The sequence below is a fragment of the Helianthus annuus genome, chromosome 13 (assembly GCF_002127325.2).
Source record: "Helianthus annuus cultivar XRQ/B chromosome 13, HanXRQr2.0-SUNRISE, whole genome shotgun sequence".
Taxonomy (NCBI): domain Eukaryota; kingdom Viridiplantae; phylum Streptophyta; class Magnoliopsida; order Asterales; family Asteraceae; genus Helianthus; species Helianthus annuus.
In genome coordinates, this window is record NC_035445.2 from 2,564,667 (window position 1) to 2,591,405 (window position 26,739).

The 26,739-nt window shown below is 35.5% G+C and overlaps 2 protein-coding genes across 3 annotated transcripts in view; both read right to left on the reverse strand.

Annotated features, from left to right (window-relative positions):
• Positions 1-4,508: 4,508 nt before the first annotated feature.
• On the reverse strand, positions 4,509-6,172 carry LOC110897341. The gene has a single exon (XM_022144098.2). It carries the CDS (start codon positions 6,080-6,082, stop codon positions 4,814-4,816), a length of 1,269 nt encoding a protein of 422 aa, XP_021999790.2. The 5' UTR covers positions 6,083-6,172; the 3' UTR covers positions 4,509-4,813.
• Positions 6,173-19,936: 13,764 nt separating this feature from the next.
• LOC110897342 (cytochrome P450 CYP72A219) overlaps positions 19,937-26,739 on the reverse strand; it is a 41,744-nt gene continuing 34,941 nt past the window's right edge. Inside the window, exons 1-5 of one of the 2 annotated variants that reach the window (XM_022144099.2) lie at positions 21,750-22,109; positions 21,454-21,674; positions 21,072-21,316; positions 20,609-20,993; positions 19,937-20,481 (exon numbers count right to left, since the gene is read on the reverse strand). In XM_022144099.2, the coding sequence (XP_021999791.1) occupies positions 20,050-20,481; positions 20,609-20,993; positions 21,072-21,316; positions 21,454-21,674; positions 21,750-22,023 (1,557 nt within the window). In that variant the 5' untranslated portion in view covers positions 22,024-22,109 and the 3' untranslated portion in view covers positions 19,937-20,049. Of the gene's footprint in view, positions 20,482-20,608; positions 20,994-21,071; positions 21,317-21,453; positions 21,675-21,749; positions 22,110-26,739 lie in introns of those variants that run through there. The other variant, XM_022144100.2, reaches the window with a different exon arrangement.

Here is a 26,739-nt window from a genome sequence, read left to right on the forward strand (position 1 = left end):
GCAACAAACTTCGCCAAGGCCTTGGGACATTGATCCCCCAACCACACATTGAACACTTTGGTAATAGCCCTACGTAAACCAGAAGCAATCACAAACTCCTTTCCATAAAGAGCCTCAAGAATGTGTCGGGCCCTCAGCATATCCCTCCCACAAGAAGTCCTTTTGGGGAAGGATTTAAGGTACCCTAGGACACAAATCGACTTCTATAGATTAGGGGGATCCGTAAGTAAAACTAACGGGCGTAGGACATGGTGCTTATCCACTAACGCCTTAATAGTAACACCACCGAGAGGTGCAATCCTTGAAGAACATAAAACTTTAACCGCAACAATGAAGTTTCCATCGACAACATTCCATAAACATTGCTTGACATTGATATGTCTTTCAGAATTACCCAACTCAAGAGAGCCCGCACCATGTCTGATCCCTCTCCATATTTTGGTTGAAAAGCAATTGGATGAGTACAGTGAACCTGGTCCCATCTCCCAAAGCTACCAAGGCCCGCTGAATACTACGACCTTGCAAGGACTTCGTACTCCCCGACTTACGCTATTGTCTGTTGGAAGGCTGAACACCCGCAACGTGCATCACGATGACTATAAGAGTTTAAACCATGCCTTAACTAACTTTGCCATAACCACCACCTTGCATAAAGCGGCAATTAAGGCTTCGGCAAACGCCATGCGACAACTAAGAGGGATGCTCTTAACAGTCTTGATGAGGAGAGAGAAGACTCGGTCAAGAAGGGCGACGTCCACAACCACTTCCCCGAAGGAAACAACCTTACTCTCCCCACCAACCGTGCAAGGCCTGGGAATCCCTACAATGAACTATTCCACCCCTCTCGTACCTAACTTGAACCAAACTATCTGGTTTGCATGAAAGCAAGCCCGGCCGAGGGCATGTAGAGACATACATTCCCCACATGACCTTTGGCCATTAACCTTCAAGACATCCCTAACAACAACAAAAAGATCCAAATCCGTGGAAACCGCGTCGTCCCTTGTGACCATATTCCGATCATCCGAACACAGGTGATCCCACTTAGTATGCGTCAAAAGCCTTGGAGCCCCTTAGACCCGACCCTACCATCTAGGGAACAATATTATAAACTAATTAACAAATATAAAACAGTTAAGCTCCTTTTATACTAAACAAATAAGCCCATTTTTAAATAAATCTTTTAACCATTTAATCAAAATACCCCATAAACAATGAAGCCCATACATTAGTTATAGTTAGCCCACCCATTCTTAATAGTTATAAATTTACCTACTTAAAAATGAGAGTTGAATAGGTTATTAACCGTCCCCACCCACAAGTTGATTCTTCAATCTAAAACTTAATTGACGATTCTGCCCAGTCGCCTGCCGCTGTTGTTTGTACTGGTATGCATGGGTCGGTTTTAAGCTCAAACCAAACCAAAAAGTCCAGTTTTTAATAAACCATTTGGTTTCGGTTTTTACAATGGTTTTGGGCTTTTCAGATTTGCAATTGGGTTTGGAAATTTGGCTTTGTTTTTTTTTATTATGTGACATGACCCGATCTGAACAAAAAAAAATAATATTTAGTGATAGACATCTGACACTAAAAAGATTTCAACCACTGTGAAAAAATTCTTGGGTCCACCATTGACAAAAAGATCATGAAAATTTGATCAAAAAGCAAAAAGGTGCTCACTACACTCATAGTTAAAAAAGATTTTACATCGACCATCTTTGTCTTTCTTAAAGATAATGATCAACGAGTAGACATACACTGAAGTTGTTAATCTTTATTAGGTGCTCACTATATTGTGTTCGTGTGGTTGTATCTTTAGCTTCATTGTCAATGGTTTATATATTTTACTAGCATTCTTGTGAGTAAATTTTTTATATTAATATAGAAAATGGAAATTACATCGAAATAGAAGGTAAACAGACAACAAGCCGTGCACTACCCATTTTTGAATAGCAAAACCAAATCTTTTAAGAAGTACATTCACTATATAGTTTGTTTTTTTTCTTTTTTTTTAACTTGCCAAAATGTTGAACAAGCAAAGTTTTGGTGGACATGTTGGAGTTATTAAAGTTCGCATCGAGCCTATAGACTACACCAAACACCAGGACTCCAGGTGTTTGAGCTTAGCCTACCACCATTAAAGTCCAACAACCATAGGCCCGTGTAGTTGAGTGGGCCCAAATAATAAAAACCATTTACTTTTTTTAAATTTAAGCATTTAACCTTATCTGGTGCATAAATAACTTGTACAATATGTGTTGCTAACCTTATCCATAAATAACTTGTACCCTATGTGTTTTACAAACTTGTGTATTATATTATATTAACTTTAAATTAATCTAAATGTAGCAATCAAGTAAAAAAATTAATATGTCTCGTGACAATTCGGTTTAGTGGTTACTCATTTGGTTTCTCTCATTGAGGTCCCAATTTCAACTCCTACTACCATCACTTTGAAGGACATTAGCGGTGACAATGAAGTTTAGAACTAGGCCTCTCTGGAGGTCGCCAGTTTGAAACAAGCCAAACCGGGTTTTATCGTAGTGGGCCTTCGAGCGGGCGAGTTTTCCCCGAAACTGGTGGCTCGGGTATGCATCCAACTCTGATCGTTATGGAGGAGAAATGCATTTGCTCAATTGAGGGCATCCCAGGATGCTTATCTGATGATTTAGTTGGTCGTTCAAAAAAACCTATGTGATATTTTAATTTTAAAAAGGTTTGTTGATTGCTCACTACACGTTAACAAAAACGTTTACAATCCATTTACTTACAAAAAGGGTTGTTCAAAAAACTCACCGCTCAAAATCAACGTGTGAATAAACGATCTGACCAGCCTGACTCGTTAAAATTTCAAGTCGAGCTGGAGTTAACTTGTTCATACATATATACACATTAATTTCAAGTCGAGCTAGTGAACCCAATCCCAATTTTTTCTTTTCTTATTTTTTTTTTCCAATTCCATATCTTATATATAACCAACTAATTTCACATGCCTCATCACTACGTCATTTTACCTAGTGAAATGACCTTGATGACATGGACGACACGTGACGAAAAAGGGCATTTCACAAGACTTACCACTACTCATGGTCTAAAGGGATGTTGTGGGGCTCTAAGGACGCTTTATATGAAATGTGGTATTGGTTAAGGTGACTAGATGTGATTGGTTGTATATTTAAAAAAACAAACAATTTGTGCCCTTCATGCCCCCAACTCACCCCGAGTCCCCCTCCACGCCGGTTTGTTGTGGTGTTCGCGCCGTGGGCGCCATTGACGTGGCCATAGGCGTTGTGGGTTTAAGGCCCACAACACATGGTGTAAGTGTCTAAATCTAGAAAATACAAACATAAGAGAATGGTGTTTCGAGTTTGAATAACTAAAATGTAGAGAAAGTTATGTGTGTTATACTTTACGGTGTTCCAGAACAATTTTACAAGTATGGCCATAAGACATGCGAATCTTTGGTCGCGTATCTATTTTTATTGGCCTAAAACCTACATATTTTCAATCTATACACGATACGCATATAACAATACAAACACAAGCCTAAACACGATACAATGTCGCGTATCACATTGGTTCAAATACTTATATATGTGAAAAAGTTTGATACAAGTAAATGGCTCCTAATCTAACACCTATTTAATCCACCTAATACTCCATTGTGGGGATGGAACCATCATCCCTTTGGATGGAGGGGTAGAGTTAATCGTGTATCTTATGGCTAAATGAGAGATATCTTTCTGTAATGACCCAAAAACAACAAAAACAAAAACAATTTGAATTTACGTCCGGTTTTAACCCAAATAGTTGTCAATAGCGAACGGCGGTAAATAGCTATTTACCGACAAGTTACCTATATGCTATGTAGCGATACCAATGAAATAGCGCCCACTATTTGATGTTTAGTTTAGCGATAAAGTAGTAGAAAATTTAAGAAATATTTTACATGTATACTTTATCACAACTAGCTAAAATACGCTATCACTAATTATCTAAATACGCTTCTTTGTTTCAACCATGAAACAAAAAAAAAACCCTAATAACAAACTATATACATAGAATTTTTTTTTTTTTACTGGAAACATCGCTATTTGTCGCTAAACACCCTATAGTATGGGTGCATCGCTACATAGCGCGCTATAGTGAGCGCCATTTACAACTATGGACCCAACGACAAACCAAAATTTCAAAATATATGAACTTGAAACCAAGTAATTTAGAAAACCCATAACAAACTTGGTCCAGTTCTTTTGCTATGCAAGCCTAGTCAAGTTTGCAAACCCTCTAGCCATTAGGGGCAGTGCATGCCTTAAATCGGATTTCTAGATCCACCGTCGCTAGAGCTTCAACATGAGACGTGGGCCACCCATGAGGGTCCTTACATGACTAAGAGCTTAGAACAGAGTCATTGCATTAACAAAAATACTCAAACCCATGACGACCCTAAACAATGACGGCTCCTTAATGGATCACAAAACAATAATCTTCACATCAACAAGAAAATATACAGCAGTTCAAGAATCTAAATTCCATTAAATTTGGCTAATTAATAAACAATGTTACAATACAAAGCAAAATTCAAAACCGAGTTCTTCCATGATTCATCATCCATCCTATAGGGTATACTAACAAGCGTTTCATATAACTTATTTTGCGTTCTAAAAGGAATTTAAACTATGTAACCATAACATTCGAATCAAAATTTCAAAATATGTAATAGATTAAAAGTTAAAAACCACCAAGAACACTAGCTTACTTACCAATTGAACAACCCTTCAAACTCTTACGGGCTTCTGAACAACGAAAACTTTCAAGCTCTTACCGGCTTCTGAAGAACAGCAGACAAGTAAACCTCGGAATTCCCCGACCCGTTAATCTTCTCCCCAACAACCCATTTCAGTTTCTTGTACCCGAACCGTTCAATCAAACGGGTCAAGTTCTTTCTCTTCTCATCATTAGAACAGAGAAAATTATCCAACCAAAACAACCCGCCAGCCCGAATAACCCTATCGATATCAAACATCAAAAACTCCAGTTTCTCGGCCCTGCCACCGATATCCAGACCGTTCCCAACATGAATTATGTCGAACACATTGTCGTAAAACGGGAATCTATGATCTAAACTTAGGTACAACGGGAAAACACCTCGAGCAGCTATAAACTCATTAAAAGGGGCATCAATATTCAAACTAGAAGTAACTATAGTCACATTCTTTTCCGCCATTCGAGCGGCAAACGTACCCGATCCACCACCAATATCAAACCCGATCCTAACACCACCACTACCTAAACTCAACACATCATCAATCAAGAAATCATTTTTACCTCTTGATTTCACAAACCTTGTAACCTCATTCCCATTACTTAAATCGAAACAACCGGCGCAATCTCTATTCAACTTCTTACTATTCAAACAAGCAAGATTCTTGCACCCAAGCCCACTCCAACTATAAATCTTTTCACTAACATTTCTCCAAAGTGAAAGAGGAAAAGGGTGAAGACCAACCTTGGGGATAACTTTAGCAAAGCATCTTCTTCTTGGCAGAGGCTCACACCCCTTCAAGATCAACTTCTGTCCAAGACTCCAATCATCTGGGCAAGCACCATTAGGTTTATAGCTCATATAACTAGACAAAAAGTCCATAGATTTGTAACAAGAATGACCCACAGATGACACCATCTCAGTGATCCCAGTTCTTGAATCTTTACCCAATGGAAGCTGGTTTCTTTGTAGAAACAATTTCAACTCGGTTGGGATGTTGGGTGTTGAAAGATCCAGACTTTCGTATCCAAGAAGCTGTTTTTCCATCTGGGAAAGTTTCTTTTGGGAAGAATCGATCTCTCTGAGGATTAAAGAGACTTGTTCAGAGATTAAAGATATGTTCTTGTGGGTATGGTGGTGGGAAAGAAAGTGAATCTGGTGGTGATTGGGCTTTGGGGAGTAAGTGAAAGCGTATAAAGCAAATAGATTTGTGGTGATGACTGAAAATAACATGAGAATATGTACGGCAGATGAACAGACGGTGGCACTCTTGAATCTGGCGGTTCCATCACCGATCTTTAAAGAAACTGAACCCATTTGGGGGAAGAAGATGAAGATGAAGATGGAGATGGGATTTGGGAGTGAGAGTGGGGGAGCAGGTGGATGAGTAGTAAAAGTAAACACAAGTGAAGACATTTTGTTGAATTAATTAAGACAAGTAGAGAGGGGGGATCTTGTGATATGTCGGTTAATACTAGATATTTAGTTTTTTTTTTTTTTTTTTTTTTTTTTTTTTTTTTTTTTTTGAGTTTGACACTTTCAACCATGATAATTCAAGGTTTATTGTTATCTTGTGTAAGATTGAGTATAACAATATCACCTATCCCACCAAATAGATCTATTTCTACACCTATTTTTATACCAAAGAAAACCGAGGACTTTCACATCTTGAATCAGGTTACCGACCTCCAAACTAGTGCTCGAGAACCTTATATCTTTCCGCTTCCTCCACAACACCCAACACCCTACCACGATTAAACCGCAGAAGATATCTTTTGTATGAGAAACCAACCCGGAAGACTCGTGCAACTCCAGCAGATCCTTCGTTGAAAAAGCAAAAATAGGCCTGACCTTGCACCACGTCGACAACTGATTCTCAGTTATTTTTTGACTGATGTGGCCATATTATGCTGACGTGGCATGATAATGTGTAAGATATTATATATATATATATATATATATATTTAAAACTTGTTTTTCTTTTTTAATTTGATTAAAAATAATAAATAAAAACCCCAAGCTCCACCCCTCTCTCTCCTCACCCTAAAACAACACCTCCACCATTACTCCTACCACCTCCTACCACCATGACATGCCTCCTACCACCACAACCTCCTGCCACCACCACCATAACAATGTCTAATCAACAGTTTCAGTAAAATCAAACAACACTTGATCTGTACAATTATTTCACTCCTCTGTACCAACTCCACCATTAGTCATCTTCTCTAGCAAACTGCAATGCTCAACCGACATCGTATTCTCCATAATTGTAAGACCCATACTTGATATATAAAAAATATTTTATATAAGTTTGCATTTTACATAAATATAATGCTAATTACAAAACGCAAAACGTAACTTGAAGTTATCTAAGACTTCATAAGTATTCAAAAGAACATTTCTACTACTTAACAATGTTTAGGTTAACAAAAACGACTAAACAAGTGCGGAAGCTTTGACTTCATTTGTGTTCGGTTTTTGTAAAGCTTGATCCCACCCGTTGTCATCATATTAAAGACCTAAATAACATTTAAAAGTCCTAAATGTTAGAAGTATAAATGTTTAAAGGTAATTTAATAACATAAACTACTCAACGAAACAAAAATAAAAATTTGGAATAATCACGCCGTAAGCTACGGTTTGGATACGGTAGCTTACGGTTCCCTTCAACTGAATTGGGCAGTGAGGCCCTATCGTAGTGTCACACCCCGATATTTTCACATATTACCGGTGAGTCCGGCGGGGAGTATCGTGACGTAGTTGATATCATTATTGTCAATACACACAATAATATAGCACAACGGAAGGCTTGGTGAATAAACTATTACAAACCATAATGTCTGAGTGATCGAGTTTAAGAATATACAAACTGGAATGTAATAAGATCCACATGCGGATCATGAAAAGTACAAAGAAATAAAATAACAGACTTCAGGTATCTATGGATTTGCAAGATCCTCTTAAGACACCCTATAGCTCCAGCCTATTACGAGAGGTACCTGTCAATTCAGTCTTTAAGAAAATACGTCAGTTTACACTGGTAAATACAATTAACTGACTCTTTTTGAAAACATTTATGAAAATTGATTTAAGTGCACATAGCACAAATCATTTATAACTTGGGACAATTATTTAAAGATAATCTTGTATACACAGCTTTACATGTTTGTCATACAATTGGGGCCGGTTGGAAGCCGATCGTGATTAACCGACTCACCACTTATAGAACCCACAAAGGAGGTATCCCCAACATGTGGGTTTATATATATTATTTAGCATTTGCATCTGTCAGGTGTATGCCTACACCCCGTGCATAGGTCGTGGCCATTTTCAAATGAAATGAGCCGAGGATATCCAGGACACGGTCAGATTAACCCCCGATGTTCATGTTATCAAACAAAACAGATTAAAATGGGTTATGCAATTTATTAATCACAATCTGATTAAATGATTTCATACCCGACCAAGTGGTATTATTATAATACCATATCCCAAGCCCGTGCAAGGGAAAATAAGTTAAAAGTATTTACCTGATGCTAGCAGTATAATTCCTAAATCTTTTTGAAGGCACCTTCTACCGGAAGCTATTTAATCTGTATAGAAGGTTTATTAACCTATTAGGATGCTAACGGGTCTTTACTTAAGTCAAGGACTTAGACCGGCTAGCTAGAAGAAAACCTTACGGTTCTAAACGCTAGATTAAGCGGAGACCGGAATAGAATGTGGTTTAGACCCGACAAGCTTGGATACTTGTATAATATGGGTAAACTAAACACATTCTAGAAATTGAGAATTTAATGATAAGGTTAAGCCCGTTTCGGCTATTTTACATAAACTAGTCACGTAAGCCGATCCGAACGCATAAACGCGTAACAGGTAACCAAATAAATTATATACAGGTCTTAATTGTTATTATGCTCAAAATATGTTAATACATCAGTAAGATGTTAACATATATGCCCAAAAAGTAATTTAAACCAAAATAAGTCCCATAAGGGCATTTTGGTCATTTTAATGCTCATAAAAGAGTTTAAATATTAAAGTGAGTTTCAGGTCTGATCAAATCAGTAAGAATATGTATTTTTATAAGTTATAATAGTAGGGTATTTTATATATGTGAAATTTATTTTATATAACCAAACTATGCACCGTAGGGGCAATTTGGTAATTTCACATAGGCTTTAAAGGTCAAAATAGACTTCTGAGTTTAAAAACTTTGGCTTACTGTTTAATTATATAAATTAACTTAAAATATCAGTAAGTAATAAGTTTTATATGCCAAATATAGTTTTAACTCATATTATGTGCTAAAAACGCTTAAAAGTCGGTTTTAAGGGATATTTGGGTTAAAATAGGAAATCTGAGTTTTTGATCAGTTTATAAAATTCAAAATACTTTATTTATCATATAGAATCAGTAGCAAAAGGTTTGGCATTAAAATGTTATGTAAAACTCATTTTATGACTGAAAAGGGTAAAACCGACAATTACCGAAATCAAGCTATAACCCTATGTTATGCTCAGCCTAAAAATAAATAAAAATCTTCAAAATCCCAAAATATTATTTTACATCAGTAGGTAAAAAGTTTGGTATCAAAAATTGGGTTTAAATAGGCTTTATGCTAATTACGCCATTTAATTAATAAAAAACTTTCTAATTACGCTATTAAGCATAAGTCCTAATCTAGAGCTCAAACTTATGTCAAATTTTCGGGACAAGTCTAAATATCAGTAGCAAAGGTGTTTGTCCATTCACATTGCTAAAAATCTCAGTTGTGTGTCAAAAGGGCGTTTATGGCATTTTTAAGCATAATTACGATCAAGTGCATATAATTCAAACCATTAGGCACCATGCAATATAACTCTAGAGGGTTATACTACTAAGTAATATGGTCTTAATGGAAGCTTAAAACATGGGAGAATCAAGCTTAAACGGGTCAGAACTGAAAGTCAAAGCAAAAGTCAAGCTTTTGCGACTTTCGGTTATAAACTGACCTTAGACTATTAATTGCCGGGTTAGGACTGATAAAACACGTTCTAGTATTAATTATCAAGTCATTAGAATGTTAAAATATAATTTAGAACTTCTGTTTTATTAATTTTAATCATTTTCAAACATTTTATCCAGTTTGACTTTTTGTCAATTTGACCCGACAATTGACTAGTCAAACGAGATAATTAGGAGGTGCCCTTTTAGGGGTTAATCACTTATCTTAATATGGTTCCATAACCACTTTCAATTTGATCAGTGGCTGTTCCATATGTAATTAAAACGAAAGTCAAATCTAATTTACGATAAGTTTTTTAAGTAATTAAGCTAATTAAAACGACTAAGCAAGTAATTAGAAGCTTACTAAAGGTCCTAGCTGTCTTTTCTACCCTTGTAAGTCTTCTCCTTGTACTTTGCAAGCTCCAGAAGTTGTAGTATAAGAAATTGTTGCAAGTGTGCTTGTGAACTCAAGAACTAGTTCCTTTATATAGCAATTCACAAGATCATGGATCATTTCCAGGTGTTAAGGGAGGCCCTAGGATCACCCCAGGTGTCCTAGTGGTTTATTATGACCGACTTACAGCCCCTAGAGTCGTTACAAACAAGGTTAAGGCGGTGCAACAGCTTAAACCCACACCTGGCAGCTTGTTTCTGCGCTGGGCAGTCTTACGCGGCTCGCGTAAGAGTCCTTAAGGACTTACGCGGCCCGCCTGGAACCTGGGAACTGGCAAAACAAGTTTCAATGCTGGCAGATTCAGTCCCTGATCGTTTTAAACCATTTTTAACATGATTTTTTGGCAATACAATCCCTTGTAGTCAGTTTGATGAAGTTCAAGGATGTATGAACAAACTTCGTTAGGCTCGGGTTCGTTAAATATCACTATAAAAGCAAGTTTCGTCAAGTTGACACTTATAGCCCAAAGTCTTGAAAACATGCTTAACGATCTCGAAACTACGTGAAATTTATACCACTTATTCTTGAGAGTATGTTTGAATATTTCAAAGCCTCGGTTTCGTTAAAAGGTCACTCAGAGGTCAGAATTGACATGTTGACACGTTTAACCCTTGTAGTTTTATAATCTTCCGATTATTTTCACAAACGGCTTCTTACATCCAATCAATCACTCGTTTAAGAATATATTTATCACGTATGGTCATTCAGAGGCTCAAGTTTGTCACGTTGGCACTTTTAGTCCCTTTGTAGGCATAGTTTCACTATTTGTCAACTTTAGTCCTTCAAACTCAATCTTTTACATATTCAGAGTTTAGGACACGTGTCTATACACAGTTGGACATGTTTTTACGTGGTGTTACATCCTCACCCCTTTAAAAGAAATTTCGACCCCGAGATTCACTGAAATAAGTGAGGGTACTTCTGTCTCATAGTGGACTCGACTTCCCACGTATATTCGGGACCTCTACGAGCGTCCCATTTGATCTTTACTATAGGTACATGCTTTCTTCGGAGCTTTTTAACCTGACGATCCTCGATCGATATTGGTCTTTCAATAAATTTTAGGTTTTCATCAATTTGCACGTCTTTATGAGACATAGCTAGCGATTCATCAGCTAGGCGTTTCTTGAGATTACAGATGTGGAACACGTTATGTATTCCACTCAGCTCCGCAGGCAAGTTTAGCTTATAAGCTACACTGCCGACACATTCGATAATATCGAATGGTCCAATATACCTAGGGCTTAACTTACCCTTCTTACCAAAACGCATCACACCTTTCTAGGGTGATACTTTCAGTAAGACTTTATCGCTAACCTCAAACTTTAGAGGTTTTCGCCTTTTATCAGCATAACTTTTCTGCCTATCCCTGGCCGCTTTCAGGCGATCACGAATCTGGACAATCTTATCCTATCGTTTCAAGGACTAAATCAGGTCCTGATAATTGAGCTTCCCCTACTTCCGCCTAACGAACAGGCGTTCTGCATTTGCTACCATATAATGCCTCAAAAAGCGCAGCCTGAATGCTTGTATGGTAGCTATTATTATAGGAGAACTCGATCAAGGGTAGGTGGTCATCCCAACTACCACCTAAATCAATAACACATGCACGAAGCATGTCTTCCAAAGTTTGAATTGTACGTTCACTTTGTCCATCTGTCTGAGGATGGTAAGCAGTACTAAAATTTAAACGTGTGCCCAAAGATTGTTAGAAACTTTTCCAGAAGTGAGAGGTGTATCTAGTATCTCTATCAGAGATAATAGACATCGGCACGCCATGAAGAGACACAATCTTATCCACATATAACTGGGCTAACTTGTCGGAGCTATGAGTCTCTTTGATGGGCAAGAAATGTGTTGACTTAGTCAGCCTATCAACTATAACCCATATGGTATCATTTCCATGCCTTGTTTTAGGTAACTTGGTTATGAAATCCATGGTTACCATCTCCCACTTCCACGTAGGGAGTTCTGGTTGTTGAAGCAGACCTGATGGCTTCTGATGTTCAGCTTTAATTTGAGCACAAGTCAGGCACTTTGCTACATGTGTGGCAATAGATTTCTTCAAACCTATCCACCAATAATTAGCCTTCAAATCCTGATACATTTTGTCACCTCCAGGGTGAACTGAGTACTTGGAGTTGTGGGCTTCCTGGAGGATTACATCTCGAAGTCCTCCATGAATAGGAACCCAAACCGAAGTCATCATTAACGCAATCATTCCGGTATGCATAAAGACTTTATTTTTTGTCCCGTTTGGCTAACTTAGCGAAATTCATCGCTTTTATTCAACCAAACCTTTATCAATTCATCATTTTGACCCGTTTGGATGTTTTAATGAAACCCATCACTTTTAACAACCAAACCCTTTATGAATTCATTACTTTGACTCGTTTGGATGTTTTAGTGAAATCCATCACTTTTAATAACCAAACATTTATGAATTCATTATTTTAACCTGTTTGGATGTTTTAGTGAAATCCATCACTTTTAACAACCAAACTTATCGTCAATCGCATTCATCCATTCGATTCATTTTTACGGATCCACCACTTTAGAACAAACCGAATTTCATGAATATCTTCATTATTCAACATATATCAATACAAATTATTAACGAAATTCTACGAAGCATAAGCCACATACCTTAAAGCTTTTCCTTTAGTTGTGCGTTCGCCCCGGCTTGACTTCCCGAAGCTTCACCCGAGTTGCCTATAATGTTTAACCCAATTATTATTAATACCTCATTGTCTATACTCTTGGTGTGCATGGATTTTGTGCTACTTCTAATAATCACAAGTACACATCATTTATCCATAATTTCATTCCATCAAGTCATTATGTCTGATTTTTGACCTAATTAACATCTAAATTCTTATTTATCATATTTCATAAGCATAAATTAATCACTATAATTCATGTATTCCAATCTTTCATATAACCCATTTAACATAAGCATTGCTCATCATTCAAACACTTGAATTTTAGCATTTGATTTCATATTTTCATCAAGGGTTTTGTTCCTAGACTTGAATACATCTCCAATTCAACTATAACATCTACAATTTATATTTAAATTACAGCTGGTGATGTTCATCAAATTCTATAACAACACCAAACATCAAAAGTTACATACCTTATGATCTCCTAGCTTGGATGATCACAGATTTCAGTTCTTGTATACAATATTCACGCTTTAAGCCTTTCAATTTGGGGATTCTTGCTAATTAGGTTAAAAATGGGGGTTTCCCCTTCTGCCCTTATTACTGATTGAACACACACACATAGTGTGTATTGTGTTTTAACTTTCCCAAATAAAACAAAGTTCATTTTTAACAATTTCAGCCCCTCTAGTTTGTTTTCCTTTTTATTTAAAGGTTTTATTTACCAACTAGGTTTAATTTAGTAATTATTTTTGTATGCATACACATTTTTATATTTTTGGGGTGTTACAATATTAACCATCCACTGCTGCTGCTCCACGTTTAAACTCTCTATGATCCTGGCAGTGTGATGCAACTGGAACGACGAAATGCCGCCAGATATGTTAAACACCGATGGTAAATCAGCCGCCGATGATGTCATCAAACTAGTTAACGAATCAATCTCCAGCAATATGATGTTTCTAGTAGATGATTGATGACCCGTAGTGGTATATCGAAGCTAGGGTTTTGACAAAACTGAAACGATGCCTGTTCGGAATTTATCGAATTAACGCCTATCAACGCCTCAACGATGGTTACCGGCAAGGTTGCGGTTGTAAGCGGAGGTGAGGGTGGTGGCGACGGAAGTAGAGGGGAAGATAGTAAAAGGGGATTTCATGTAGAGAAAGAGATGGCGACTAAGAATGGTTTAGGGTTGATTCAAGTTTTGATGATTTCGTAAAAACAGGCCCCTATAGTTTAGTAGTTGATTCAATATGAAGCTTAAACTTTTTATCTTACATATTAACTTGCCACGTCAGCATGCCACATTGGATAAATTGGTCACGTCAGCAAAAAAGTTGGGGGTGGTGGAAGCCAAGGTGAAAGTTGGGAGTGGCAGCGGCCAAAACAGATTAGTTTGGGGTGATAAATCAATTTCCCCTTTTTAAAATGGTATGGGGGATTTGTCTTAGCTTTGTTTTGATGTTTTGGTTTGTGCTACCTCTTTTAGTTACTTTTTACGTGTTGTCAAGAATCTACAAGAATCTACTGCGTAATTTTTTTTATTTACAAAACACATCCCTCTCTTTCGAGTGTGTTATTGAGAATGGTTCTAGATGAATGTAGGGAGATTTCATTGAGACTTAAGAGAGACAAAAGTTATAGCATTTTTGGTTTATAACACCAAATACCCCTTTAGTCTAAAGCAACCTAATTGTGGCACAGTGGAGATTGGGCTTGTTTAATAGTTTGATATGTATGTGTTTCTAGATATAGTTTTTTTTTGTTTTCATTGGTTTGTATGAGTTCTAAATGGAATTTGTGTGAGTTCTAAATGGGAGAAGAATTTGTATAGGTCTTGTTAGTATTAGTAATGGATGATTTTGATGATATATTTCTCGGTGGTAATAAATTTAACATATTGTTGGTATAGAATGAAGCATACATTTCCTTGTATATGGAAATAAGTATATTTATCAAAAATAATCTATTATCCATGTTAGTTGCATACATTGTTATTGGATGTTGTTTTCATATACATTTTCACATCACTACTACTTAATTTTATAAAAAAAAATTAAATCATAGGGATGATAATTCCAGAAATAACATAAAACGTAAAATAATAGTTTTTTAGGTTTTCATATTCAATCTGTTTGCTAAAGGTTCGTGTTTGAGTTGTCTAGTTTACTCTGTTTAACTAAACAGGTAGATGCGTCAATCTATATATTTATATAAGTCGACCCATCGACCTGTTTAATACATCTATTTCAACCATCAACACGTTTAATACATTTAGAATTTGATTACAACCAATCAACGTGTTAACGTGTTTGACTCTTTTCAATGAATGGGTTAATTAAATAGGTCGTGCCTGAGTTACACAAACGTTAATGAGTCCATGTAAGATTACACGTTTTATGAGGGGCTTGAAGGAAGAGGGTGGAGTGACACGTGGCAACCACGTCAGCATGGTGGCTCCACCTCACCCACACATTTGCCCCCACTCAATCAAGAGCCTCCACCTCACCCACACATTTGCCCCCACTCCGGTGGAAATCCTCAAGCTTCAAGCACAACACCGTTCACAACGCTGGACACGGGGTGGTTTTATGGGCGTGGACTGGCAACAACGCCGTGTGTCGACGCCCACACCGTGTGGTCTAAGGGTTAATTTCTTTAACACACAAACATATAGGTCATGTTTAGATTAAACGACTTAACCTATCAAGCATAAATCCATCAACCCATCAACATTACATGATTTACAACCCTAATAAAACTCTTATCGATAATCATATGGTACTGATTGTACTTAATGAAATGAAGCCGATTGAGAATATATCTGAAAATTTTCAAGACTTCGAAGAACAATACGATTAATCAAAAGAATTATAATACTTTTGTATGAGATAATCTGGCACATAAAACTTATTTAGAAAATGATATTTTTTAAAATTATATTACAAAACAAAAATCGATCAATCAACAATATATATTCTTTTTCTGTTTATGGATCAACTTTGTGAGAAAAAAAAAAGTTAGCAAGTGGATGAAGTGGCTGCCAGCTAGGCTGTCACGTTCACATGGGTCGATCAGCCATTTATTTAGACATTAATAACCTTAACCTTGTACCGATCTTAATCGGTAAATCAACCCCACAATTCTTAACTTCACCGGTCACCATTTCAGCCTGTACAACTGGACCACAAAACGGGAAATAAAGAACTGGACCGGGATATAAACCCAAACAGAATGGGCTTGGGCTCAAAATGGGATGGTTGGGCTCAAAATGGAATGGGCTTGAGCTCAAAATGGTTGGGAAGTTTGCACAGATATACCCTATGAATCTATGATTGTTCACAATTTGGTTCATACATTTGGGCGAATACATAAAAATTCGATATACATTCTTATTTTCTCATAAAAGTTTATTAATATTTTTTTACACTAAAAAACCAATATACTTTCTACTTTCTGTTTTGTTTCACAAAAGTCTCTCAACAATTTTTTTGAACATTAAAGTCCATTCAGATGTTAAATTTGAATAAGATTATGACAAAAACTTTTTTAAAACTTGCTACATGAAGTTATGTTTCAACCTAAGATATGTTTGAAAAATTCATAGGTCATTCCTACAGAACCGAAAACAGTGGAAAACGAAAATCGAACGAAAAAAGATTACAACCGAACCGAATAAAATGAATTCGTTATATGTAGCCTAACAGGGGCGGAAGATTCAGGGGGGGGGGGTTGGGGGGGCCCGGACCCCCGAACTTTTCGCGCAGTAGCGTTACGTATGTACTTTTTGTATACAATTTTTTTAGGTATATACGTTTTCGACCCCCCGGTTTTTAAAAAAATTAGGTATATACGTTTTCGACCCCCCGGTTTTATAAAAAAAAAATATTTATATAGACCAAATAAATATTCAATAAAAAAATCCAAAATCGGATCTATTCAGCCCAAATCAGATTCTTTTGTTTATTATAGCCCAGAAATCATTATATAAAGCCCAACCTAACATTCTATAAAAAAAAAAAAAAACAAACCCCAAATCGCTAGATTTGGGGATTACGAACAATCAAAAAAAAAAAAAAAACCAGCGCCACTTAGCTGAGAACAGAAGAACAGAAGGGCTGGTGTTGAGGAACAGAAGAACAGAAAGGCTGCGCTACCTGTGGTCTTGTTCGACTTCTTCAATCTTCAAGGTATGTACTTTTTATCTTCAGGTTTAATTTAGGGCTTCAATTTATGTGATTTAGGTTGAAATTAGGGGTGAAATTGGTCCGATTTTTTGCCCTAAACTTGTTGAATCTTTCTGTAACTATTAGAGTTTGAAATTTAGGGTGATTTGTTTTGTTAACTTGTGTTATTAGATTATGCTACGGGGAAGAATAAAATCATAACTTCTTTTTTCAAAAGAAAGAATGAAGAACAAGTAGAGGGAATTGTTGATGGAAACAATGAGATTAAACGTAAAAAAGATTCAACAAGCGAACCGGTTAATGAAGCGAATAATGAACCGGTTAATTAATGAAGCGAATCAAAACATTCAACAAGAGCATCATGATATTCCTCAAAATCCGATTAACATTGATGAGTGGATGTTAGTAGTCTAGAAAGAGATCCCGCTAAGCAACTCGGAATGTGGAAATATCCGGTTAATATAAGGGAGCAAGTGAAAATCTTTAAGAATCGCCTTCGCAATAATATGTCAGCAATGAAAATATTTAAGAATCGGTTTCGCAATAAGATGTCAAATCAGTATCTAGCAAAGAGTATGGTGATTTACATAGAAAAGGAGATTGCTGTGAACTTTGATTCAGAGAGAATTAAAAAATCTTAATGGAAGACGGGTAGAACTATAATTCTTCATCTAGAGAACCGGGTACCCACCTTCCTCTCTCCTTTTAAATGTTTTGTTGTCTTTGTTCATTTGTTTGTTAAACAATGTTTACGTTTTAATGTTTGAGAACGTTTTTTTATTTGATATTAATGTTTGACCCGACCCGACCTGAATCGAATCACCGACGTCCGACCCGAACATACACCTCGAAACTACACGATAGAAAAATTTTTTTTAGGTCCGTTACCTTCTGACCCCCCGGTGGAAATTTTCAAGCTTCACCACTGTAGCCTAATAAATCGAGTAACCAAAGTAATCCACACTTTATATATAGTCGAATAAACCCAATTATATGATTCGTTGTATTCGGTTGAAACCTAAAACCAAACCAAATTCAAATGTGGTTTGTGATTCAGTTTTGAGGTACTTAGATTCCGTTTAGTTTGGTTTAACCAAAAAAGTTCAAACCGAATAAAAGGAACGAAATAATCAAATAAATCGAAAAAGAACCGAAGAATACCTCCAACGGTTCTAGTTGTTTAAATTATTTTTGTCATATTTTTGTTCAAATTTAACATGGGAAGGGACTTTAATGTTCAAAAAATTGTGGAGGGACTTTTATGAGAAAGATGGGAAAGTCTGTTGGTTATTTTTTTGTGATATTTCCCCATACGATTTTGATAAAAACTAGTGATATTAGACCTATGCGTTGCGGCGGAAATAAGATGGTAATTTAGTCGGTACCGGCTCAGATTGTTATGCTACCGTTACAGCACATGCATATGCTATGACAACTATAAAAACCCAAAAAATTAAAGTCGTAACATTAACCAAAATAATATCTACATGTGTTCGGTTCGTTGTGACAGCGACATGACTCTACATATCGTCATGTAACGACGAAAAACCTACATCGTAATTTTAAAAAAAAGTCGGCTATAACACTATGCAAAACGTCTACAATTAATTTTTGTGTTTCATTTTTAAGAAAAAAACAAACAAACATGTAAGAGTATCTAGTTTTACTAGTTGTTTTTTTAGGTTAGGGTTTAATCATCACTTGCAAGATTTTGATTTCTCTTAGCTTGTTTGAACTTTTGACGATATGACATGTGAATCGTCAAAAGTCCAGGTGAAATTACAAGCGTATGTGTGATTTAACCTTGTACTCATAAGTGATTGCCTGTGTCTTACCTTTGTGATCCTCAATGTCAATTTGATTGCAACTCTGATTAGGTTTAGTTTAAAGCATCATTAATCGAATCTTTGACTTTTTATTTTATGTAATCAACTAAGACGTGTAATACTAATCACATGCTTATTGTAAATACGGTACCCTATTTACCCTAGTTGTATAGATTAATTAGATTTTTCGCATTACTTGACGACGATCATCAAATACACCGAGTATACTTTAGTGTACATTACTTGTCTATTCTGATCATACTCTAGTGTATTCACTAATTAATACACTACTTATACATTAGGAGAACTTTAATGTTTTCACTAATGAATACAATACCTCTACATTCTTACTAATGTATTTTATGGTAATACACTATGTAGATTTCGGCTTTTCAAATACAATACCTCTACATTCTTACTCTAATGTATTTTATGGTAGTATGTAGATTTCGGCTTTTCAAGCATAGTTTATTGTACGCAAATACGAGCACACTAATATATGGATGTTGTTCGAGGTTGGGTCCCACAAATTCGTCGCCTCTGCATATAGACATAATCGTTGTGAATGATACTTAAAAGATGTATTCATTTAACTTAAACCACCCTTTATGTGCAAAGACTTATTTTACATCAGATTGTTGTGATGGTTCACGTTTCTAGTGTATTCATCAGTGAATACATTATACTAGATTTTTTTTCATCTTGGTGTGTTCACTAGTGATCACATCGATTCTTATATTTTTAGATGTCTGTTTGAGTGATATTTATCTCACTCAAAATTTCTTTTCGGCTTTTTTTTTTTAATATTTTTCTTCTTCCATTTATTCAATTTCTGTTGTCTTCTTTTGATTAGTTGTATGTCTACTTGCCCCCTTCGAACGATACAATTTTTCTACAAGTTTAGATGATTGATAGGAAAGTTGTTTGCCAAATCCAGTTTTGATCCAATTGTTCTTGTCAACCTAGATTCAGACTCTTAAATTTTGGGTGACCAAGAGACTACTAGTTATTGATCTTTTAAATTGGGCGACCAATTAATATGTGGCTTATAACAAAGATTGAGTACGATACATAATAATACAGATAATACACAATGTTATTAGGAGTAATCACATATGAAATTTAATACAACACACTCAAAAAACAAAATATAAGTATGCTAAAGTTTATGCAGAATCAAATGAGCCCCAAACTGAGGTTGCATAGTAAGTATGTTTTGCGGAGCATGTGAATATGATGGAGATAACTCAAAAGAAAAGCGTTGTAGAATCATGGCAAGTGCCATTTTCATTTCTAGCATTGCAAAATTTAAGCCTATGCATATACGTGGGCCACCGCCAAATGGGATATACAAGCCTTCCCCTGGCTTCTTCGTCGCCTTTGAAACACCTTCAGAAAATCTCTCGGGATTAAACTCGCTCGCATCTTCACCCCAGATTTCTTTGTCATGGTGAAAAAACAATATGTTTAGTTGGATGATCGTTCCTGCCGGTAAAGTTAAGTTACCAAGTTTAGCTTCTTCATGTATGAGCCGTCTTAGCACCGGAGCTACCGGATATAGCCTAAGAATCTCATTGAATATCATGTTCATCTGTATATATTTAAGATACAAAAAAACAAGATAATAAGTTCAACATTTTCAAATAAGAGAGCGCGCGCACACACACACACCTACACATATATAGGAGAGCAATCTAAAGAACTAAATATTAACTTACAGTTTTTAGGCGATTCAATCCGTTAATATCTGGCGTTCTGTCTCCAAAGATATGTAATACTTCTTCTCTTGCACGCGTTTGCCAATCTATGTGCTGACTTAGTAAAATCATAGTCCAAACAAGGGTATTTCCAGTGGTATCCTGACCTGCAAAGTAGAAAAGCTTGCATTCTTCTATTATTTCATCAATGCTTAACCCGAAATTGTTATTCCCATGCTCCTTAATTTCTTTGTAATTGGAATCCAAAAGTATGCCCAAAAGGTCATTGTTGCTTATTTCACCAGTGTTCATCCCAACCACTCGTTTATCAATAATGCTCTTTATTGAAGCCTTGACCTCGCGTTCAATCGCTTTTATTCTCTTGTTGTTTTTTGTTGGTAAAAATCTGTTGAATCTTGTTTAATTAGTAATCATCTTTTTGCATTAAATTTTGTTACTTCAACCCTTAAAAACTTTTCTTTACCTTGATCCTGGAATATAAACTGACTCGTCAATCTTTAACATCATCGCCGCTTGTTCTCTTTGAAGTTCAAATATCTTTCTTCCCTCTTCAAAACTACTACCAAAAGCCGTATGCGAAATTACATCACCTGAAAAAGAATACAAAAGGGGCCACACATCCACTTCACAAGAGCTTTCTCTGGTCACTAGTTTTTCCCATTTTTCTATCATTTCACTACATTTCACATAAAATGATGCTTCCATATGCTGCAAAATAATAATAATAATAATAATAATAATAATAATAATAATAGTAATAATAATAACAATAATAATTGTTACTACTTATAATCAATACATCTATCTAAATGTTCTTGGCTTCCAGTACAATAATTGAAATGAACCTTGAGTTTTTCGACATGGAAAGCAGGATTGATGATTTTTCTATGTTTAACCCATTGATCACCTTCGACAAAGAATAATCCCATTGCTAGCAAATTTCTTAAAGGATTACCACCTCTTGCCTTTTGAAATTTTCTGTAGTTAGCCAAAACCTCTCGAACCATACTTGGTTCAGATACATGTACTATAGGTGTTGGCCCTATCCATGTAAAAAAGTTCCTACCTGCATAAATAACACAAACAAAATATAAATCATGTATCAAAAAATTAAAAAAAATAGAAGCATGTTTAAATGTACCTAAAGTGACCGAATATTTGTACAAAAAGGGAAAGACCCTATGAGATATATCGTGTGACAGATTTATGGGTTTAGCATGGGCTTCGTTTGTCATCTGTTTCATTTCTTTCACATCTCCGAAAATGAACTTATAAGGGCTACCCTTGAGCCCTTGATCTCGTAGACGTTGTTCGATCTTCTTTGGTTTGAACCACAACCAGTTTGAAATTCTCCATATATAAAACAAGAGCACTGATGCAACTCCAAGAACACCCAAAACTCCAGTTATCTGCATGGCTCGTGGGTGTTATAAAAGGATGATGATAAGGAATAAAAACAAGGGTATTTATAGATGGGGTAATTTTCAATTAGCCACCTTATTATTTGAGTAGTTGATACTTATGATCCTTGTGTGTTTTTAATGTTGCAATGGAAAGTCATTCATCATTCACCTAACATAAGAGTGGTCCGTGTGGACTGTGGATAGGGCGCTGCATGTATAATGTATGCTCACAAATCATTAATATTTTTTAGTTCTATAAACTAGTTTAGTATTCATTAGTATTTACTCATGATTAGCATTTAAAATTAGGCATCCACTGTTCACACATCTTAACACCTATATGACCCGTATATTTCGAAGACCAGAAAAGAAAAGTTAGAGAATGTATTTTTTGGTCGTGTTCTACTGTATAAGTATTATACGGTTTGGAAGCTAATATGCGACCGGTATAGATGCCATACGACGGTACAATTTTATACGGGTCACACTTTAATTTTGGTTGTGTTTTTGTTGAGAAAATGAGTTTGGAAGCCAATATACGAGCCGTCTACATCTATACAGTTTTTTAATTACTTTAATAAATTTTAAATGAAAACATATAATGAGTTTATGTTAAAAAACTACTTTGATAAACGAAACATATAACGAGTTTATGTAAAAAAAACTCTTGAAAATACGTATACGAGTTTTCATACTTTTAATATCTTTAAATATTTAATATAATATATAAATTATATTTTAGACGAACTAATTGTGTTAAACATTGAATTATTAAGATACAAGTTGTTAATAAGCTAAATTTGTTACAATCCACGTTAAACAAACAGGATACAACTAAATAAACAAACGAATATGATAAACATTACGTTAATCTAGTAAGATACAAGTAACCATCAAAATAAAATAAGGCAAACATTTACAATAATAATTACAATGTTTTATATCAAAATACAACAAAAGCAAAACACAATACTAATCGCTATTGCGACGATGATTGTGGTGGTAGTGGTTGTGGTGGAGCACCCGGTCGTGCAAGGACGGGCACACCGCCAACAGTCGGATGCGCTGCAATCGCATCCAATATCTACCAAAGCTAACTAACTACCTGACCCATCTGAGAAACTAACTCTCCCATCTGAGCCTCAACCCGTCCCAGCCTCTACTTATAATAGGGATGCAAATGAGCCGAGCGGCTCGCGAGCTACTCGAGATCGGCTCGAGAAAAAGCTCAAAACGAGCCGAGCCTTATTGAGCTCGAGCCGAGATTGAGCCTAAAATAAAGCTCGTTTGTTTATTGAGCCCGAGCTCAAGCCTCACATGTGAAGCTCGTTAGTCTTATCGAGCCTTAGTGTAAACGAGCCGAGTTGAGCTGAGCTTATTTAAACTAGTTCACAAGCCGACCTCGAACCTAAAAATAAGCTTATTTAGTAAACGAGCCCGAGCCGAGCTTCACTTATCGAGCTCGCGAGCCTAAAAAGTCTATTATTTATATTATTGTTATTTAGTATATATTAATTTATAGATAATAAACGAGCAGAGCCCGAGCCGAGCTCGAGCTTGAGAAAGTACTAACCAGCCAAGCTCGAGCTTTGAAAACAAAGCTCGATTCGAGTCGAGCTCGAGCCCGAGCTCTCATAAATTAATCGAGCTCGAGCCTGGTCAAGCTTGGGCTCAGCTCATTTGCACCCCTAGCTCATACCCTGCTGGAGCGAACAGTTGTGGTCTCTGTGTCATAATTTAAATTTTGAGATGAATGTGAACAAAAACTAAAAAACATAGCCACACAAAATATCGTTGACATGTCACCGTCTTATCATAGCAGTTAGTGTACACTACAAAATGGGACCATTCTATGATTTTGAAACCATTTTTTTGTTTGATTAAATATGTTTATTCAAAGGTGATAATATACACACACCCCTATAATCTTATTTTCACATCCCTTAGTGTATACGGGCCGTATAAGGTTATACGACCCCGTATAAAATGATTTTGCACAGAAATAAATGCAGTGGAATCTTTTTTTTGTTTTACATGTATACGGACCGTATAACATTATACGACCCGTATACATGTGTATACGAGCAATATAATGTTATACAACCTTTTTTGTGAGTTTTGATCAGGTTTTTGGGTTTTTAGATCTATATACGGGCCGTATAAGGTTGTACGATCCGTATATATATATATATATATATATATATATATATATATATTAATCGTTTTTTGTGTAAAACCTAACAACCGTTTAATAAATTTTAGTAATTCTTTAGATAACGTTTTCAGTATCCGGAGTTTGTTGGTTAGTTTGTAGCTAGGATTTAGAATGTTTGAATATGGTGATATTAGAACACTGTACACTGTAACATTTTCATTTTTTTAGATTAAAATAAAGTATGTAAAACTTATATTATTAAACGGGTAGATTACAAGTAAGATGACCATTAAAAATATGAAGTATGTAGATGAACAGTTACTTTTATAGGAACCATTTAATAATAATAGTAAAATATATTATGTTTGAAAATGATATTTTTTAATAAAAACTTAGGTTGAAATGTAAAGAAAAATTAACAGGTTTCAACTACATACTCATAATTTTGTAAAACATTATATTTTACAAGTAATAAAAGAAAAACAAGATTTAGGCTAAATTAATTAGATAATAATAATTAATAATAATAATAATAATAATAAATATAATATAAATATAGTTACGTATGTATTATAATATTAGGAAACTAAATGAGTGATAGTGATATATCTATATATACAGAAAAATAATAATCTAAAGGTTTCATGAAAATCCAAAAAAGTGACGTATGTATACATATTTCTCAAGTAAACTTCATTACGAAGGAAAATTTAGAAACATTATCTATTAAATTTTCGTAGGCAGCAAGGTATTTGATTGAAGACATCCTCCTATAAATATTCGAGTGTTTAGCCTTTCATTTTTTATCTTTCAACTGGACAATTCACTTTCCGTTCTCCACACTTTAAATTCCTATATATTCTAAGACTCTTACCTATTGTAATATCCGTTGTAAGTGTTTTAACCCCTGATCACTGATTCGATACCCTGTCCGATCGATCCTGAACCCAGCAACGGATGTCAAGGTGCTGCCTGTATAAGGCTACACTTCGTTAACTACGTTAGGGTTTTGATCTCGTGATGTATTGATAAAGTTCAGTTGGGTTATTACACTAACACGTGTTGCATTATATTTTTATTTAGGAACCAGAAATTAAGTCTTTGTATTATGCAATTAGTCAATTACTACTGGTGTGTGGGGTTTTGTATACATTACTTGATAATCTTCACCATTGGACAATGGGTTAGCCAATGCGTGATATGACCACAGTCACAGATCCGATCGAGTGACAAATACTTTGGAGTTTTTGTTAGATATAAACATTGTAATCCCCCTTGATACTGTAAAATATAACAATGTGTCTTTTTATAAAATGGAATGAACTCGCCAGTATTTTTGCTGATAAAATGTTTTAAAACGTGTTTAACTTACTGTGAAGATAACAGAAGCCTGCTATGGAGCACTAAAGGCTTAAATAAAGTGGCTATGATTACCTAAATAGAAGAAGAAATTTGTATTTATCAATTAGGGTTTATCCCTATAAAAACATTTGATTATAATATGAGTTTTATCCCATTTATTTAATATTAAACTTTGGTGTTTTACAGACTCTGAAATATTTTCTAACTACGATCCTGATGAAAAGTTTTTCGCTGCGTATTTAATAAAACACCAGTACCACCTGGCTATCCACAGCTCCCGCTCCAAGGGTGGGGTTGTGGGTTGTGATAGAAGGTGGTATCAGAGCCACTGGTTTAATGATGTCGAAATCTCATAAGATCTCGACATCATTAAGGGACTCGAAATCTCATTATGGTTTCGAGACTAAAAGGCCACTCGAAATCATAAAGGGACTCATAAGGAGTCGAAATCCTACTCGAAACCTGACTCGAGATCTCACTCGAAATCTCAAGTTAAGTTAGATTTTATAACTGAATCGAGATCCCACTCGAGATCTAAGTGAACTCGAAATCTCATTTATTTATCAACTGCTATTAAATAATTGGTTTTGTAAATACTTAATTAATCAGATAATTTTTTCAAAACCAAAATAGCTTAACTTGAATGAGCTTCTGATGTATCACTTTTGGCCAAAGTTGATTTGATGCATCTATTTATTGTTCAAGTATTATAAAAGCTATGTTGAGTATGCATTACAAACGTGAATATCTTATTTCTAGCCAAAGTTGATTTAATTTATTCATGTCTAGCATACTTAGCAAGTGCATAACTAAAGTGATTGTCTCATTTCTGGCCAAAGCTGATTTGTCACGATTACTTTGCACACATGCTTAAATGATTACACTTCTGGCCAAAGCTGATTTGTCTTTGTCTAAGTAGAATTTTAACTAAGTCTATTATTTTGATGTTAGTAATAGACATATCACAACTTCTTCATATAATGATCCTCACATTATTGATCCTTCATTAATCTTATGATCATTTTGTCTGCCTTATTTTTAGTACACATAACTTTACTCATTGTAATTTTCTTCTATAAATCTATTTCTAATCCACTCTAATTCCTAAAGTTAATATGTTTAAAGTTTATATAAGATTAGCTCTTAAACTAAATTCTTGATTATATCTTAAGACACGATAATCCTATTGCTCTCTTCTGATAAAAGTGCTA

Coding starts and splice junctions, on each gene's coding strand:
- LOC110897341 (XM_022144098.2), bottom strand. CDS start 6,082: ATGGGTTCAGTTTCTTTAAAGATCGGTGATGGAACCGCCAGATTCAAG.